This window comes from Zonotrichia leucophrys, chromosome 20 (genome assembly GCF_028769735.1).
Source record: "Zonotrichia leucophrys gambelii isolate GWCS_2022_RI chromosome 20, RI_Zleu_2.0, whole genome shotgun sequence".
Classification (NCBI taxonomy): domain Eukaryota; kingdom Metazoa; phylum Chordata; class Aves; order Passeriformes; family Passerellidae; genus Zonotrichia; species Zonotrichia leucophrys.
Genome location: NC_088189.1, coordinates 1,593,855 through 1,610,000, shown reverse-complemented (window position 1 = coordinate 1,610,000; position 16,146 = coordinate 1,593,855). Strand labels below are relative to the sequence as shown.

Here is a 16,146-nt window from a genome sequence, read left to right as displayed (position 1 = left end):
TAGACACCATGGTGATGGGCACATCAGAAATGAGGTAGATTAGATAGATGAAGTAGACAGACACATCTAACTGTCCTCCAGTGCACTCATTTGTTTGACAGCCTGGAAAATGCCAACATTCCTGGGATTAAATGAAAATAGAAAATTGCATTTTCACTGTAAAGTATACATGGAACTTTCCTATGTCAGATTCTCTTTGTTAAAATAAACCAGGGCCCAACCACGTCCTCCCAGAGTGACCAAAGCACAGTAAGATAAATGACACAGAAACCAAGGCACAACCAACTGAGAGCCCTTGGGCTGTTACCTTTGTAGCCAGGTTTTAGGGGAGTGATAATGACCTGCACACACGTTGAGACATTAATTTTTTCCTGAGCTCAACAGCACCAAATATCCTAAACTGCCCATCTTGCATTGCTGTCTTGATATCGTAATTCTTTTATCCACGACTTCCAGCTGCTTTACCTTTATGGGCTGGTCAAACAATTTTTGTTCTGTGGTGCCTTTTCCCCCAAAAAAGCAAAGGTAAATATCTTGGATGCAAAAAATACAGGAGAACACTGAGTGGAGTGGCTGTCCCCAGAGGCTGCTGGGCCAGCTCTGTCCCTGTGCAGCTCTGCCCAGCTCCCGGAGCAGCACACGCACACAGTGACACACAGCTCACACCTGTGCCCACACTCCATCCTTGCTCCAGGACGTGTGCTCCACGCAGAGCTGGCAGTGCCCACCCAGCCCTGGCAGCAGCGCTGCTGAGCCCGGGGAGCCGAGCTGAGCCACATCCCGGAGCTGCCGGGGAGAACAGCATCCAGCTCCTTGTGACAGTTTTCCCCACACAACATCACAATCAGCCAAACACACTTGTAATCTACTGCAGCTGGTGTTTCTATAATTGATAGAGATATAAAAGCCCTTTTTGCTAAAGTTGTACTTTTGTATTTTTTTTTCTTGGGGGAGTTGTGAGAAAGCAGCTACAAAAAGCAAGCTTTAAATCTCAGATAATGTAGCTCCCTTTAGAATCCCGAGCTTAAAGCGAGTAGTTACGAGTTTTAGCAATGCAAAAAAAGGGAGCTAAAAACAAACATTTATTTTACTTGACGTAGCAAAACAGTGGATTAAAAAGTTAAATCAATGTGCCGTCTGAATGGTTCCTGCTGTAGCTGCAATTTCAAATGAAATAAGAATGTTATAAAAACTCGCCCGTATTAGGCACATTTGGAAATGTCTCCTTGTAACTGTTCTTTAAGTGTTCTGTCTATGAGCACTAACAGGTCACTGCACAGGAAATGCAAAAATATGTTACATTTTAATCAGGGCATATAAAACACTGTCTAGAATGTTACATTGCCCTTGGGAATCTGAAGTAAGTAGAGGAACTTTTACAAAGTCCAGGTCACTCTCCCCATTACATCACTGTTAAAAAAAAAAATATTATTAGGTTACATTACAGAGATGTCATGTATTAGAACTTTCCCAGTTGCAGGATGATGGCTAAGAGATGCTTATTTCCTTGGAGAAACTCGTAATCGCTCCCTTGCTCCCCTGCTCATACTTTGTATATTGGAAATAGTGCATTTTAACTGAATCAAAATGTTTCCAAACAATTATAAAGAGAGAGGAGTAATATAAAAATGAGACTGTTCGTATACTCACAGCAACAACAAATTTCAGCACTTTTACCCTAACACACACACACAAATTGAAACTCAGCCTGGCTGCACCTCATAGGTGATAAAAAATGAAAGAAGGGATTTTAGCAGACATGTTTGGGAATGATTAAGGTAAAATGTCCCTAATCCAAGCAAATGGAAACCCAGATGTTGATGGCATCATAACATTCCTCTGTGTTCCTGCAACTCTTTCTCCACATGATTTACATTTGTTTAACCCAAATCACAAGTTTGTAAAATCCTTAATAAGTTCACCAAAACAGCAAAAGAGTAATGCAGAGATGACTGTTTTCTAGATTAACATTCTCAAGATTTTAGTTATTTAATGCATAAATGCTGGAGGTGACACAAACCAGTACAATAACCTGAAGGCAACCTGCTCTGCTGAGCCTGATTCGAGTTTTGTGGCTGACTTTCAGATACAAAGATCAGATTTATAGGAAAAAACTCCCATAGGGCAGCAAACAAAATGAAATAAAATAATATTAAATAAAATAAAACAAACCCCTGTCTCTGAGTAAAACCTAAGTGAGAGGCGCAGGGGCCCAGGGCAGGTACCCACACAGCGACCCAGGGACCAGCCCTCTACCATGGGCATGTTGGGGCAAGAGAGGAGCTCTCAGACTAGCAAGCCTTTTATCTGCACAGATATCTGTGGTTGAAACTCCTGGCAGGATTCTTTGTGTTGTCTCTGAGCTGCTTTTGTACCACAGCTCCTTCAGTGCCCAGAGTGCCCACGCTCCCTTCAGCCTGACCCACCCCGGCCATGTCAGGCCTGGCGCCGCCACTGACCAACCCCCCGTCCCACACTCCAGCACCTCCCAAACACACCAAATATATCAAATATATCAAATATACCATTGCCACACGTTCTATATGGGGTCACCAACCTGTCCATGCGCTGCCTGAGCTCTTCCACTGTCCTGTTGGCTCTGCCATCCAAGGGCAGCCCTGCGCCTGCCCGGCACCATCTTCTCCTGGTTCCCACACTAGGAATTGAGATTTTCCTCCTTTCCACTGGGTTTTGCACTTTTCCTGAGCTGCCTGCACCATGCCTGTGGATGGGATCTCATCTCTGCCATTCAGCTGACAAGGGGGGCACAGCTCTGGCCAATTTTAAGGGGATTTTTTGACTTTTTCCCCACTGAAGAAGGTCCCGCCTCACGCGCGCTGGGCCTACCGCGCCATGGCGGCCCCTCAGGCCTGGCGCTGCCAGCCTGGCACGGCCCGGCAGGGTTTGTCCCAGCTGGGCTGGATGGATTTCCTGCACAAACCTTTCTGTCTGTGAGGTGTGGATGAGCACAGGCTTTGGGACAGCCTGGGAGTGCCACGGGTGCAGCCACACTGGTTCCCACCCAGGCCTGACCGGGCAGGAGCCGCCGGCCGTGCTCCCGGCACGGCCTCACGGCCACTGTGGTGCTCTACACTGACCAGGCAATAAAGTCATGCACAAGAGTTTACCCGTTTGCTGTCGATATTTGATAATTTTATGCTTTCTGCCCCTCTTGTCCACGTTCTGCTCCCTAAATCTCTCTTGTTCCTCCCTCAAGGCTGTGCTCCAGCTAAACACAAACAAAACCTTTTCATCATTCTCCTCCTGCTCGGACCCATGGCTGCCCCTGCAGCCACTGCCCTACTTATCCCCAGCTCAACTGTTTTTTAAGGGAATGTAATTGAAAAAGAGAAACCAAGAACAGAGCATGTGTGGTGGGGATGGCATGTTGGAGAATGCTGTGTCACCTTCTAAAAATTCTTTGGCAACAGCAACTTTTAGGTTTTATAAGTCAGACAAATTTGGGTGGATTTTCTCAGGGAAAGCAGAAGATATCTCTGAAAAATGTTCACGTCACTGCCAGAAAGCTCAGTGGTCCCACAGCTTTGAAATAAACCCTGATGAACGTCTTCTAATTTTTTGCCAAATAACATCCTACCCTAAATTACAGGAAGAACGTTTTAAGAAAGAAAACACAGATTTTAATAATGGAAATGGTCTCTTCGAGCAGCTCAGAACTGGAAACATTAGAACCACTAGAAATTAAACTTCTCAACAGGAAACCCCAAACAATCTGGACTATAAGAACTGTTGAGTCTATAACACAGAAGTTATTGCTGCCATACCCTGGGCGATCCAGTGCTCTCACATCCACACAACACTGCTCTAAAGGATTATGCTGGTTTTCTGTTCTGTTCAAGATTTTCCCTATTTTTTTTCCCTACTTTTGCTATCACACATCTGAACTTTTACTACATTCAAGGCCTGCCAGGCAGGTGAAGATGCTGAGCCCTGGGCACCAGTGTTGGCTACATGCCCTGCCCTATTTACTGTACCTTGCCTCTCCAGTCTGAACAACCCAGACAGAGAAAGAGCTCCTCAGACAAAAAACAAAACTAAAAAATACATCTGTAATTCCAACCACAGCAAAGGCTGATGACTTGTGCTGTCATATTTGAGCTGGTTTTTTTCATGCCCGAGTAAAACAATAACCAGGCAAGGCTGAAAATCCCAGGTCTGAGTCCCTGATTCACTCAGAGCAGCCCTTGGCCATAAATTTCAGCACTGCCTTAAAAATTGATAGAAACTCTTTTTAATCATCAAGTATTCAGGTGCTCATTACTGATATATACTTTAATGATGTGCCTTTAAATTTTGGTCTAGTTTTAAAAATACAGTTTCCTCAAATTCCTTACTAAATCCAAGCCCTGTAATTTTGTTCTGGTGCTTTTTCCTTTCTAAGGTCTGCTTGAAACAAAAAATTTAAAGAGTTTGCTCTGCCAGGTGATGTTTTGTTAGCTTTTGACAAGAGAAAATATTTAATCCCTTATATTTTTTTCCTGCTCTGAATATTAGTTTAATTGTCACAAATAATTAAACTCTTACGAGCTAGAGACATCTTCAGACATTTTGACAATACATATTAAGAGACACTTTAAGGCAAATCTGCACAGATCGGCTTTTATTTGTTATGCTAAACGATGATGCATCCTGATTGCATTTGTTCCTTATTTGTGTGTGCAACAGGAGACGTACTGTGAATGATCTGTAAGGAATAAAATGACAGTATTTGACAGGCTAGGAAATGTCTGGGCAAGGATACAGGAGAAGGAACCCTGAGAGGGCATTGTTTATGGAGGGGCAATGGGGAGAGACATTCCCTTCAATCTAAGGCAATGAAAGGCGCCAACAACTAAATTACAGTTAATAACAGTAAGAAATAAACATAAATTACATATACAAGGCTCGAGCTCAAGGACTTTGGACCACTAAAAATATATATTATTATATCAATTATCAACGAGAGACAAATTCCCATCCTGGGAATTTGCATACGAACTCTAATAACCTACTATTCAGAAATAGAGGCAAGTATTAATTTCCACATGAAAAGGAGCCACGGGAGAGCCTCCCAAGCCCCCAGCTCTGGAGGAGAAAGCCCTACCTGGTGATTCAGCACCTCTGCTCAAGAGGGTAGCAGGTGGTCTCCCAGGTAAGGCAGATCAGCCCCATATTACCTAAGATTTATTCAGAGTTCCTGTCAATATAATGGCTGAAACAACCATTGCTGAGAGGTAATATGGTGTGAAAATAAACATAAACAACCCTTAATGAATCCAGAGGCTATTACCTGCACCATATTTCTTCTATAGGCAATACATACATCTCCAGTCCAGGCAAACAACATAAAAGTGCCCCTGATTGAGGCCCAATTCCAGTTTACACAAGAGAGGGAACTGAGGAAGGTCCGTGGGAATTTGGTGCTAAAGGCTTTTGAAAATTCAGGTCTCTCTTTAGCTGCCCATGCAAGGATTTAGACCCCCTAGGACTGCAAGCTGAGCCTCAAGCTCCATCACCAGAGAATTCCAACCTCCTCTGGCAGTCTGGGTGTAGGAAAATGTGCATGGCCTGCTCAGCTGCAATTACACCAGGTTTTACACATTTCTCAGGGCAATGCTTTATAGACAGTCACATCCAGCTCTCCAAAGAAATGCAGAACAGTTTGTGGGAAGAAAAGGAACAGGAACCAAATTCTCTGCTCCTGAAACTTACCACTGACCAAAAACCAGAATGTCAAAAACTTGATTATTCTGTCTAAAACTCTTGCTTAGTCAAGCTCCCTTGGCTTGGTAGAATGAACAGAGCTCTGCTTTCCCAAACCATGAGCCCTCCCATTTTTGGGAGCTCCTGGCCATGAGCAAAGTGCCCCTTCCACCAGCACAGGGAATTGCATGGGAGGGATGGAACTGCATTTCCACCTTCCCCAGGCTCCCAGCTGGGCTGTTCCCTCTTCTCCCCAGCACAGGCCAGGGATGCCTTGAGCTTCCAGCCCAGACTTCCCTCCTGGAAATGCTCTGATGATAGAAATGTGATCTAGTACCTCGAGCAGGGAACTGGGACAAAACGCTGCTTGACCTTGAGCAAAGCAGGTAAAACCTCCTGGGTTCAATTCGCCTTTCCGTACAGCTGAGGGGAAATATTCCACATCTTGGGGGTTATTCTGAGGAGTATCAGCAAGAAATCCACGGAAGAAAGGTGCTAAGTGTGAAGAAATATTGCTCCGCTGCCTAACAAAGGACACAAATACGAGCAGGATCCACACAGCTAATCAAAAGCACTGGAAAGCTTTTAATTTTTTTAGCATTTAATGCTACAGATGATCAATATAACTGCTTAGCTTCTTTCTCCTTTCCCGTGTTAATTTAATGCTACTTGTACTGTGCTTATGTATGGCACGACACGGCTGAAAAACACATAAAAAATAATTTTGGTAGACCAATACAGCAGCTGGTGCAAGGTTTGTTCGATACAAAACATAAAATCATAAAAGACCCAGCGCTTTCCTGTGAAGTCCACTCACCCTGTGGGGAGCAAATGAGTTCTTCCTATATGTACAAAGAAAATTGCAGACCTTATAAATTGTGCTGGTGATTCGCCGTGCAATTCACACAAAAAAAATATTTATATATGGAAAATTCAGAGTAAAATCTCTCTATGAAAAATAGAAATTACTTCTGTCCAAGTGCAGGGCGAGTGATAGAAATAAGGTTGTTGTCTGCACACAACAAACTGCATCAATGTGCAGATTTCATTCCAATCTCCTCTAAGCAGAGTTTCGCTAGGAAAAAAACCATCTGAGCTATTAAGGTATTCTAGAGAATTTAATTATTTTCATTAAAAACAAGAACTGTAAGCTGCTCCTTTTTTCGATAGGAATTCTGCACTGATTCCACATAAACAGACCCAATATCACTCCAGCAAAGTTGCTTTGGGAATATGTAACAGCCTTTTTTTAAGTTATGAAAGCAATATTGGATGAGATTTACTACAATTTAAGATAAGTGGGTCTTAATTTTATATGAACAGAGAGACTTAAAAAGCAGGAAGGAAGAGTTCCAATTATATTGTGCTGGAATATCAGGCCCTGTGCAAAATTGCCCCTTTTCTGTTTTACATGCATAAAAACAAGCACAACAGGCTTTTCAATTAAATGAGTCTTTTGAGAGAGATGCAGGAAGAGCCAGCGAGCTCCTTAAAACTTTATTGCTTTTTATCTTTGTCAGGTAGGGCTGTGAGTTGAAAATGACCTGTTCTTTGCAGCACACAGTCCTTCCTGTGAGCTTTTTCTTCCTCTTTGACCCATCACTTTTAAAGGTTTCCCAAAACGGGAATGCGAGGCTCGATCTGGATTAGTTTTCCCCATCTACTCGGTAGTTGTGCTTTTCCACAGCCATCCAGAGCTCAGGATGTTTCCCAGAGTCTCTTTAGCATTGGGAGTAACTTTAATGAGCCTCAGTATCATTAGAGGAGAGCAGTTTACAGAACACAGGGAGAAAAGACACAGAAAGGAATAAGATACAGCTCTAATAGATACAAGCCATGGAGATGAAAGAACGAAGTCAGCATCTCATTTGCATTAATACAATAAAAATACAGCATTAATGTTGCTAGTTGTAAATTTTTTTTTCAATAAAGTTCAGCCTGATTATATCTGGGAAAAAGGTAGGCTGTGCATTCCTCATAGTATGTATCCTATAAAGAGCAGTTGCTGCCTATTAACTTTCTAGATTTAATTGCCACTAAAAGCAATCTCCAGGAAACTTCAATTGAAAGTCACTCCTCAAGAACCGATGGTCTGAGCTCTCAGAACTGCTTTGTTTATGGCAACACAAAGCCAGAGCTCCAATTCACACAGCTCCACTCCATCATTATGTTCAGTATTTTGTTTACTGATATTATGTGTGTGTATGTCTATAATTATACACCCAGACACACACACACCAGTTCATCACCAGAATCAGGCAAAAGCAATACTGCCAACCTTGTTTATACAGAAAGCACAAAGCACAACCTCAAAAATCATGGGACTGGCTCAAAATGATGGGAAGTTAAAAACAGTCACTCTGAGAATCAAGGCATTTTTCTTCTGCTTAAGAACTTCCAGCCTGCTTGTTTTCAAGCTCCTCTCCAGAGCGAGCAGTTTGAAATAAATTTCCTTTAAAAATGCATATTGGACACTTGCATAATCATCATCAGGAGCTGGAGGTTTGAAGAAAATAAACCCTAACAAAGGACTTTCAGGGGACACCACTGCTCACAGCACAGTTCTAGCATTTGGGCAAAGATTGGTGCAATAATCAAAACCTGCTCTGAAGAACCGAGCTCTCCAGGTGCATCCCTCTCCCAGACAGGCACTTTCCTCCCCTCCTTGCAGGTATGGATGTGTGCATGCCTGAAAAGGATCCGTTTCTCAGACATTTAGGGCTGTTTGTTCTATTTAACTGTGGAATTTTACCAGTACTTGGGACCATCAGGCGCTGCACGTTAGAAACTCGGTATTTTTCACAATCAGATCCTGTCATTTTGAAGCTATTGTTGTGCCTTTCTTTTTCCTAGGGCAAAGGGGGAAAACATTTCTTTTAGGGAAACAAAGATTCTCTTCATTTTTCTAAATGAAACACTTAATGCAACAATTAGATCAGAAGACCAGTTTTTCCACTTCTTTTTTTTTGCCTGAGAAAGCTCACAAGGTAATGGATGAAAAGCCAGCAACAGTTGAAGAGGGATGTGTAAATCTAATGGGAAACACTGTGCTTCTGTGATGCTTTTCTCCTTGAAACCTTAAAAAATACACGGTTTGCTGTCAAGGTACTTCTGAGTTGCAGAAGCCGTTATTATAACACGGTAAAAATTACCCTGTGCCAACAGCCTCGAGTGAGAAGCCACCTTAATGAGAAATAACTGCTTTTAGCCCCTAAAAGCACATGGAACTTTCAGGCTTTGGATTTGCAACCCCATTTTCAGGCATTTTCTCGAGAGCTGCCGCCCCTGTGCACAACATGAACACTGTGCCCTAAACAAGGTTTTTTTTGAAAGCCCATCTCACCTCCTGGTACCCAGAACCAGCGCTCAGTAATTAACACAGAGCACGGAAACGTGACTGGGGAGGGAAGTTGGCCGAGCAAGCAGAATATCTCAGTCATCCAGCCTTCAGGAAAGAATAGCTCACTAGCGTTAGGAACAGAAGTTCCAAGCAGAACTGGCCCTGGATTCAAAGCTTAATGGAAGAATCTGGTCCCTCTTCAGAGGCAGAATGCTTCTCCAGGAACAGATATACTGGATTTTGTAGCTGAACAGCCCAGAGTTACACACACAGTCCTGCCACAGGCCAGTCACCCACTGAAGCAAAGTGCTGAGCAAGAGCTGCTGAACTGGGCCCACTCTCATGTAAATGATTGTAATTAAATAGGTAATGAAAAATCCCTGCTCTTGCATGAGTGAAATGGAAGATTTCAGCTCGGAGTGTAATGTGGTTCCACTTGGCTCCTGTATCAGATTGGGAGACAAATGAAAATGTCTCTCTGCTTGCGTGAGCACGCTTTGGAGGTAAAACTTCACAAATATTTTCATTTTGCAGAGAAGAGGGAAAAACAAAGGCTTATTCTAGCAGCAAAGTCTGTAGGATCCCACCTTTTTAAGCAGAACGTGGCACACACATCTCAATTCGAGAAGCATTAAACAGAATTTGAATAATTTTACTTTGCCTCTGCTAATAATACGTCATCCAGTGGAAGAACCAGGCCTTATTCTCCCCTCCACCAGCTGACATGATATTTTTTTTTACATTTGAGCTCTTAAGATCTGCACAATAGCTTAACACAATAAGTGTTTAGCCTCTGGTTCCAACTGTAATTGATAGAGCACAGTTCCATTCCCTCTGCTGCTGCTAAGTTGGGAATTGCAGCCACAGCAACTGACAGCTTTTTTTCCTCCGCGAGTCTGGAGTTGCTCTCTGGGAGTGATGTCCTCATCGGGATGGGAAGGGAAATGACGGCAGAACAGCTCACCCTGGCCCTGTGCTACCGAGGGACTCCAGGGACCTCTGCCAGGGGAGACAGCTCCTTGAGGTGGGTGATGAAAATGAGAGCAAAAAATCAGGAGGAGAAAGCTCCGGCAGGAAATTTCCAAAAGGCTGCCGGTTTGGAGAAAATGGGCTTCTCAGAGAGCACGGAGGAGGGAGAGCAGTTATGCACCAGAATTTCTGACAATGGACACGCTTTCAAAAGTGCTGTAAAATTGTGTCATTTGCTGATGGAAATGTCTTTTGTTTAGCAGTCCCGGGGGCTGAACTCTGGGTGCACCCCGCTCTTCAGATAGTGGGGAGATACTGGGCTCGGATAAATGAGAGGAAAATTGAAATAGGGAAATGGGCACTAAAATGAACGTGATTTCAAATTGTCCCGTTCAGGCCTGAGTTCTGACACGGGAAAAAAAATTTCCGAGCAGCTTTGGGCTTAGGAGCCGACTGCAGAATTTAACGCAGATGGCGACTAATTTTGGTGCCTCTTTAGTTGCAAAAGTACCTATTTTTGAAGATATTTAATTAACCAGGATTTAAAGGCTCCTCTTGTTTGTGAACACCTTGGCCTTTTTGTCATCTGTCAGCATTGTGATGTGCACTGTAAGTGAAGGGTTCTGAGGCATGAACAGTTTAGGTGGTTTTGATGTGCAGTTGCTTTTCTGGAGGATGTTGAAACAAAACAGTGCTGCCATTTCTACAGTTTCATTCAGCACTGCTTCCTTGGAATCTGCTGCCATTGCCCCTGTTATAAAGGATACAAACAATCCTGGAACAGCCACAGTGCTCCTGGATACATTTATAGAGATATCTGGCTGCCTTTCACCATAGAAATACAGGGAGCAAGCCTTGCTGGTTATTTACTCTGCTCTCTGCACAAGCAGAATTTCACATTCTAAATACAATCCTGGTTTAAATAACCTTTCCTACTAAGGTGCAAGCTGCAGCTTTAAAGATCTCCCTGCTCACCATCTTCTGCTTGCTGCTCTATGAGGACTCTTCCAAAAACAAACCCGTGTTATTCTACAGCTCCAATAAACAGAATAAATGTCCCTGAGACCTGCTTCTGCTGTACTTCTCCCCAGCTCTGGTTGTTAGCTAGTCTGTCGGGGCTGAGACAGAAAGAAAAGAAGAAATATAAAATTTCACCCGCAAAGGGCGTTAAGTCCAGATTCCTCTTTGCAGGCTTTAGAAAAGCAAACTACCAATTCATGATCACAAAATAAAATATGCACATTTAAACAAGCTGCAGGGGAAAGGAGAGTTTAATCCAGTGAAATTGTGTTTGAAAGCTATTTCATACCCCTAGGAATAAAATCTGAATAGCAATTCTGCTTTGCTTCCACCCTTTTTCCACCCTCCTGTTAATATATTACCATTTGTTATGGAATCGTTACGAGACTTTTGCCCCAGACGTGGCTGCATTTTGCTGAGGGATGAAGGAGTTTGTGGGCCTGAGCCTCCTCTTGCTCACAGGAGCAGCCAGGACTCAGTGATGCTTCAGGGGAGCGATGTTTGATTCGCACCTGAGCGGGGAAGAATCGGGCCCCGTTTGTAAAGCCTTGGGGTGAGAGCCCCAACACACACGGGCTGCTTATTGCAGACACAGGTCCCATCCTAAAGCTGCCTCTGATGGAAAGAGCTGCAACTCTCTGCCTCAAGAACTATCGACTTGGCAATGACGCTCTCAAAAAGCAGGGATGATTCAGAAAAGGTTCGGCCCTGCGAAGATCAAAATGCGTTTGACATCGTTTCGGTGTTGATGTGAAATAAAGTGGCTCTAAAAGTGTAACCGGAGAGCAGAAATCCCCATCATCACACATAAATAGTGCCCCATTTATCCAATTACGCTCCCTTGTTTCATTACAATGCTCTGGAATATATTTCTTAGGAATACAAGGCTTAAAATTAATAATAGAAAAGGACAAAATTGCCACGTATATTTCTCTAGATAGATTTTCATCTAACAGCAGGACCTCACTTCTGATTCACTCGCTGGTTCTCTCTAACCTTTACATTATTCATTAATCAAACTCGAAACCTGCTTTCAAAGTCAGTGCATGGCAGTAATTATTTACAGTTGTGCATAGTATTTAATTTTAAGCAATGACAAAAGCAGACATGTCCAGAATCATAAGGCTTATCATTTTTCTTCCCTCGGAGGTGAACTATCTGAAGAAACTAAAAGTTGCAAACTTCTCCTCAATATCTCTGCTGCCATCAAGACAAAATGCAGTGCAACTGATACCTTTGAACTTGTACAACTAAAAATAAATAAAAGTGAAAATTAAGTAATATATAATGTATTAACTCCTTTAAATAAAAGGACTAAGGAGCTTTGCTATCAGCCTCGATGAGAGATACATTTCTTATTGCACAGTCTGTCTCCTGTCACTTTGAGGTATTTTTCACCATACAAAACAGAACCTCAGTATTATCCCTGAAAATGAAAGTCAGTTTTAAGAACTATACACAACAGGCACGTCTGCTCTTTGAAACTCCCCCCTACCCCCCACAAACAGACAAATACAACTTCAAAGCAGGAGAACTATTGCAAATGTATAAACCTACTTCAAATAGTTCTGCTGGCTGAAACTGGACTGCATTTGCAGGATTTTGCTCACCTGAAACAACATTGATCTGAGGAGAAATCTAACCAAAGAAATGTACCACTGAAGAGCAGTGCACGTTTTATAATGAGAATGAGAAAGGAGAGATCTAATTGTGGTCATACGAGTTTCTCCCTTGTCACTAAGATCTTAAAAATGCTGTAGGATCCTGGATAAAAACATCTCTTACTGTATCTCAGCAGGGAAATCCCGGGAAACAACAGCACGGGCTCTGCTCGCAAAAATTTACTTACTGTATCCTATGTTTCTAAAAAGGAACACCGTGCCCCTGCCACGAAAAGATACTACACACATTCCAAGTGAAAATTCTACTTTGAAACCCAAATAAAATGAAGCCTCCTGTTCCTGACAGAGAGAAAAAAGGAGCAGCTCTAGCACTGTCACTGTGCCGATCAGCATCCATGAAAAAGCAGCTATTTATTTATCCTGCAAGTTGAAAATGTGAATGCCTTATCCAGATCAAACCTCTTGGTGAAGAAAATAATAATAGCGACTCTGACAGCAGAGGCCTCCCGAATACATATATATATATATTTATATATTTATATAAACATGTGTATTTCTAGCAGAGCTGTTATTTATGGCGATCGCCGTAAATTTGGGATCTTTGCCTGCCAGGAATCCCAACCTGCATAGGTACATTCACTGGGCACGTCCCAAAAGCTCCTGCCTGCAGCCCATTGTCCTGCACCCAAGGAAGTGCAGCCGGAGCTGAGAGTTGATAAAAGTTCTGTGTGTCCCAGTTTCTCTGGGGTGACATTTCCCCTGCGTGGATCCCAAGCACTACTTCACAAAGTTTATCCAAGTGTGCCACTAAACTTGCCCATACGTTTCGTCCCACATTTGCTGTGCTACACCCAGGCAATACTCACAAGGGCGAGGGAAAAATTTGGAACTAAAGACATCAAATATGAGTTTTCTTTAAAGAACTAATCCCAGGAAGGACACAAAGGGAAAAAAGAAGGGAAAAAACCCGCCTACATTAAAAGCCAAACAAGATAATAATTGTGCATGTCTGGCTAAGAGAATCTAGAGGGCAAGCCTTACGTCATTGGCACTTGGGTTACCATGGTGAGTGATTTATTGATATATATCAAGAATGAATAGATCAAAGGCAGCAAGATGACAGGTGATCAATCAAATGTCAAATCAAAGCTGGCAATCAACTGGAAAGCTGATTTTTCAGTGGGTGGGTCTGGCAGAAGAAAAATGAACTTCCATATTGCGCTTCCCAGAAACAAAACCCCACCACACTATTAAAAAAAAAATAAAAAGCAATTAAGGAGCCTGAAAGAAAACTCTTTGAAAAGATTTACTATACAGACCCACTCGTCTGTTTCTTTTTCTTGGCCCCCAAAAGAAAAAGAACACCCTACAATGACAAACAAAACACTTCCAAAGTTGCAAACTATTTTCCTCTGTTAAAAAAAAAAATAATAAATTGCAAAACCACTTGGCATGTGCAAATATATAAACTCGGCTACGAAACAAAAGAAGGATTTGATTTGAAAATGTGGATTGTCTTCTAACAGTCAGAACGTTTCATTTTATTTCCTGTTGCAATTTTCACCACTGATGATCAAAGGCTGAACTTCCCCACCGGGTTCATCAGCAGAGAGAGTCCCTGTACTATTTCAGGCACACACAGCGCTCTCTCACACACACACCCGGCCAGAACTGCCATCAGAAATACGGCGAAATAAAAGATTAAACACCCCGACCCACTTCGCGAAACACACGGATCCAAAGCGAAAGCCACCGGGAGGGGGGAAAACCAGAAAGGAGGGAGGGAAAAAAAAAAAAAAAAATCTATCCTAAAGCGAAAAGCGAAGGGAAGCCCGGCTGCTTTCGGCTGGGGCAGGGGGAGAAGGGGCCGGGGGAAGAAAGTTGGGGGGAAAGTTTCGGGCGGGCAGCGGAGCGGGAGCGGCGGCGAGCCGGGGGCAGCGGCGGAGGGCGAGCGGAGCGCCCGGGCACAGCAAAGCCCGGCAATGAGCGATGGAACGGGCTCCTCGGACTCACGGAGGGAAAGGGAGGGGGAGGGGGATAAATAAATAAAGATCCAGCCCGGAAAAGCAAGGGTGACCCTAAATAATAATAAAGATGGGGGGTAGGAGTGGAAGGAGTGGAGAGACAGAGGCTGTGTAAGTGGATGGCTTCTCCTTACCTGCAGCCCGTTTGGGAGCTTGCTGTTTCCTCCTTGGCATCGCTCTACTTTCTCCAATCTCACTTCTGTCCCCAGATCCGAGAGCCCTGAGTCGCTCCTGAGCCGTGTTCCTCTGCCTCTCAGCTGCTTCCCCAGCACCCCCCTCAAGCCTCCCCTGCCCCCCTCCTTTCCACTTCACTGATAGGAACCTGTTTGGTTTTTATTTTATTTTAGAGATCTAGGTTTCTTTCTTTCTCTTTCTCTCTCTCTCTCTCTCTCTCCCTTTTTTTTTTTTTTTTTTGGTTGGCTTTTCTTTTTTTTTTTTTTTTTTTTAACTGTTGCAACACTTGCTTTGCTTTGATTCAAACATCCAAGCTCAGGAGCAAATGAAAGGCGCCCACAGTGCCAGAGAACGGTAATAAATAAATAACAAAATAGATCTGTATATATTAAAAAGGCAGCTCTGGAGAGACTGTGGGGCTGGCTGCTTCCTCCCTTCCCTGTCCTGTCCTCCTCCTCCTCGCAGAGCCGTATGGCGGAGCGGTGCCCGGGTGTGCGCGGTGTGTGTGTGTGTGTGCGTGCGTGTGTGTGCGCGGAGCGCCGCAGGTTCCGTGCTGTCAGATGCCAGGCAGTGAGTGATATGGGAGCGGACAGGGAGGCTCGGGATGGGAGGAAATGTGGGATCCGCACACACACGCGCGCACACGCACCCCCGGCGCGGGCACACGCGCGCACACGCGCTCACACACACACACACACACACGCGCGCCCCGCACACACACGCGCGCACACGCACACACAGGCAGGGCGAGGCGATGCCAGCGAACATCGATCCGCCGAGCAAACTGAACATTAACAAACTCCTCCTCCGCGACCCGATGACAGGAGGAAATTTACTCCGCGCAGCCGGGCGGCAGAGCCGTTCATTAAAGAGACAGGGCGCCGGCACCGCGCCCGCCGCCGCCAGCGCCGCCGCCGCCCCGCCGGCCTCGCGGGGACACCGCTCCCCACGCGGGGACACCCCCTCTCCAAACCCCCTCCCCATACGGGACCATCCCCTCCATATGCGGGACCTTCCCCCGCACACGCGGGACCACCCCACAGCCCCACCCCGGGGTGACCCCGGCCCCGCAGGATGCGCTCCCCAAGCGAGGGCGCTGCGGGCAGCCGGGCCCGGGGCGCTCCGTGCGATCCACCCGAGACAGGGCGGCTCCAGGGGAAAGGAGGGATTTGCAGCAAGGATCCCGCTGGGCTGCCCGGGGCGCTCCTGCCGCTGGGCTGCCCGCGGCTGCCGGGTCACCGGGGCGCCCCTCAGGTGTGCCCGGGGCTGGGGATCGGGTCTGGGGAGCAGGGGA

At 44.7% G+C, this 16,146-nt stretch overlaps 1 protein-coding gene across 2 annotated transcripts in view; it reads right to left on the bottom strand.

Annotated features, from left to right (window-relative positions):
* The window catches only part of TSHZ2 (teashirt zinc finger homeobox 2), a 207,387-nt gene extending 191,754 nt beyond the window's left edge, over positions 1-15,633 (bottom strand). For both annotated transcript variants that reach the window (XM_064730114.1, XM_064730115.1), the window contains exon 1: positions 14,813-15,633. In XM_064730114.1, the coding sequence (XP_064586184.1) occupies positions 14,813-14,852 (40 nt within the window). In that variant the 5' untranslated portion in view covers positions 14,853-15,633. The remainder of the gene's footprint in view (positions 1-14,812) is intronic.
* Between the last annotated feature and the right edge of the window lie 513 nt (positions 15,634-16,146).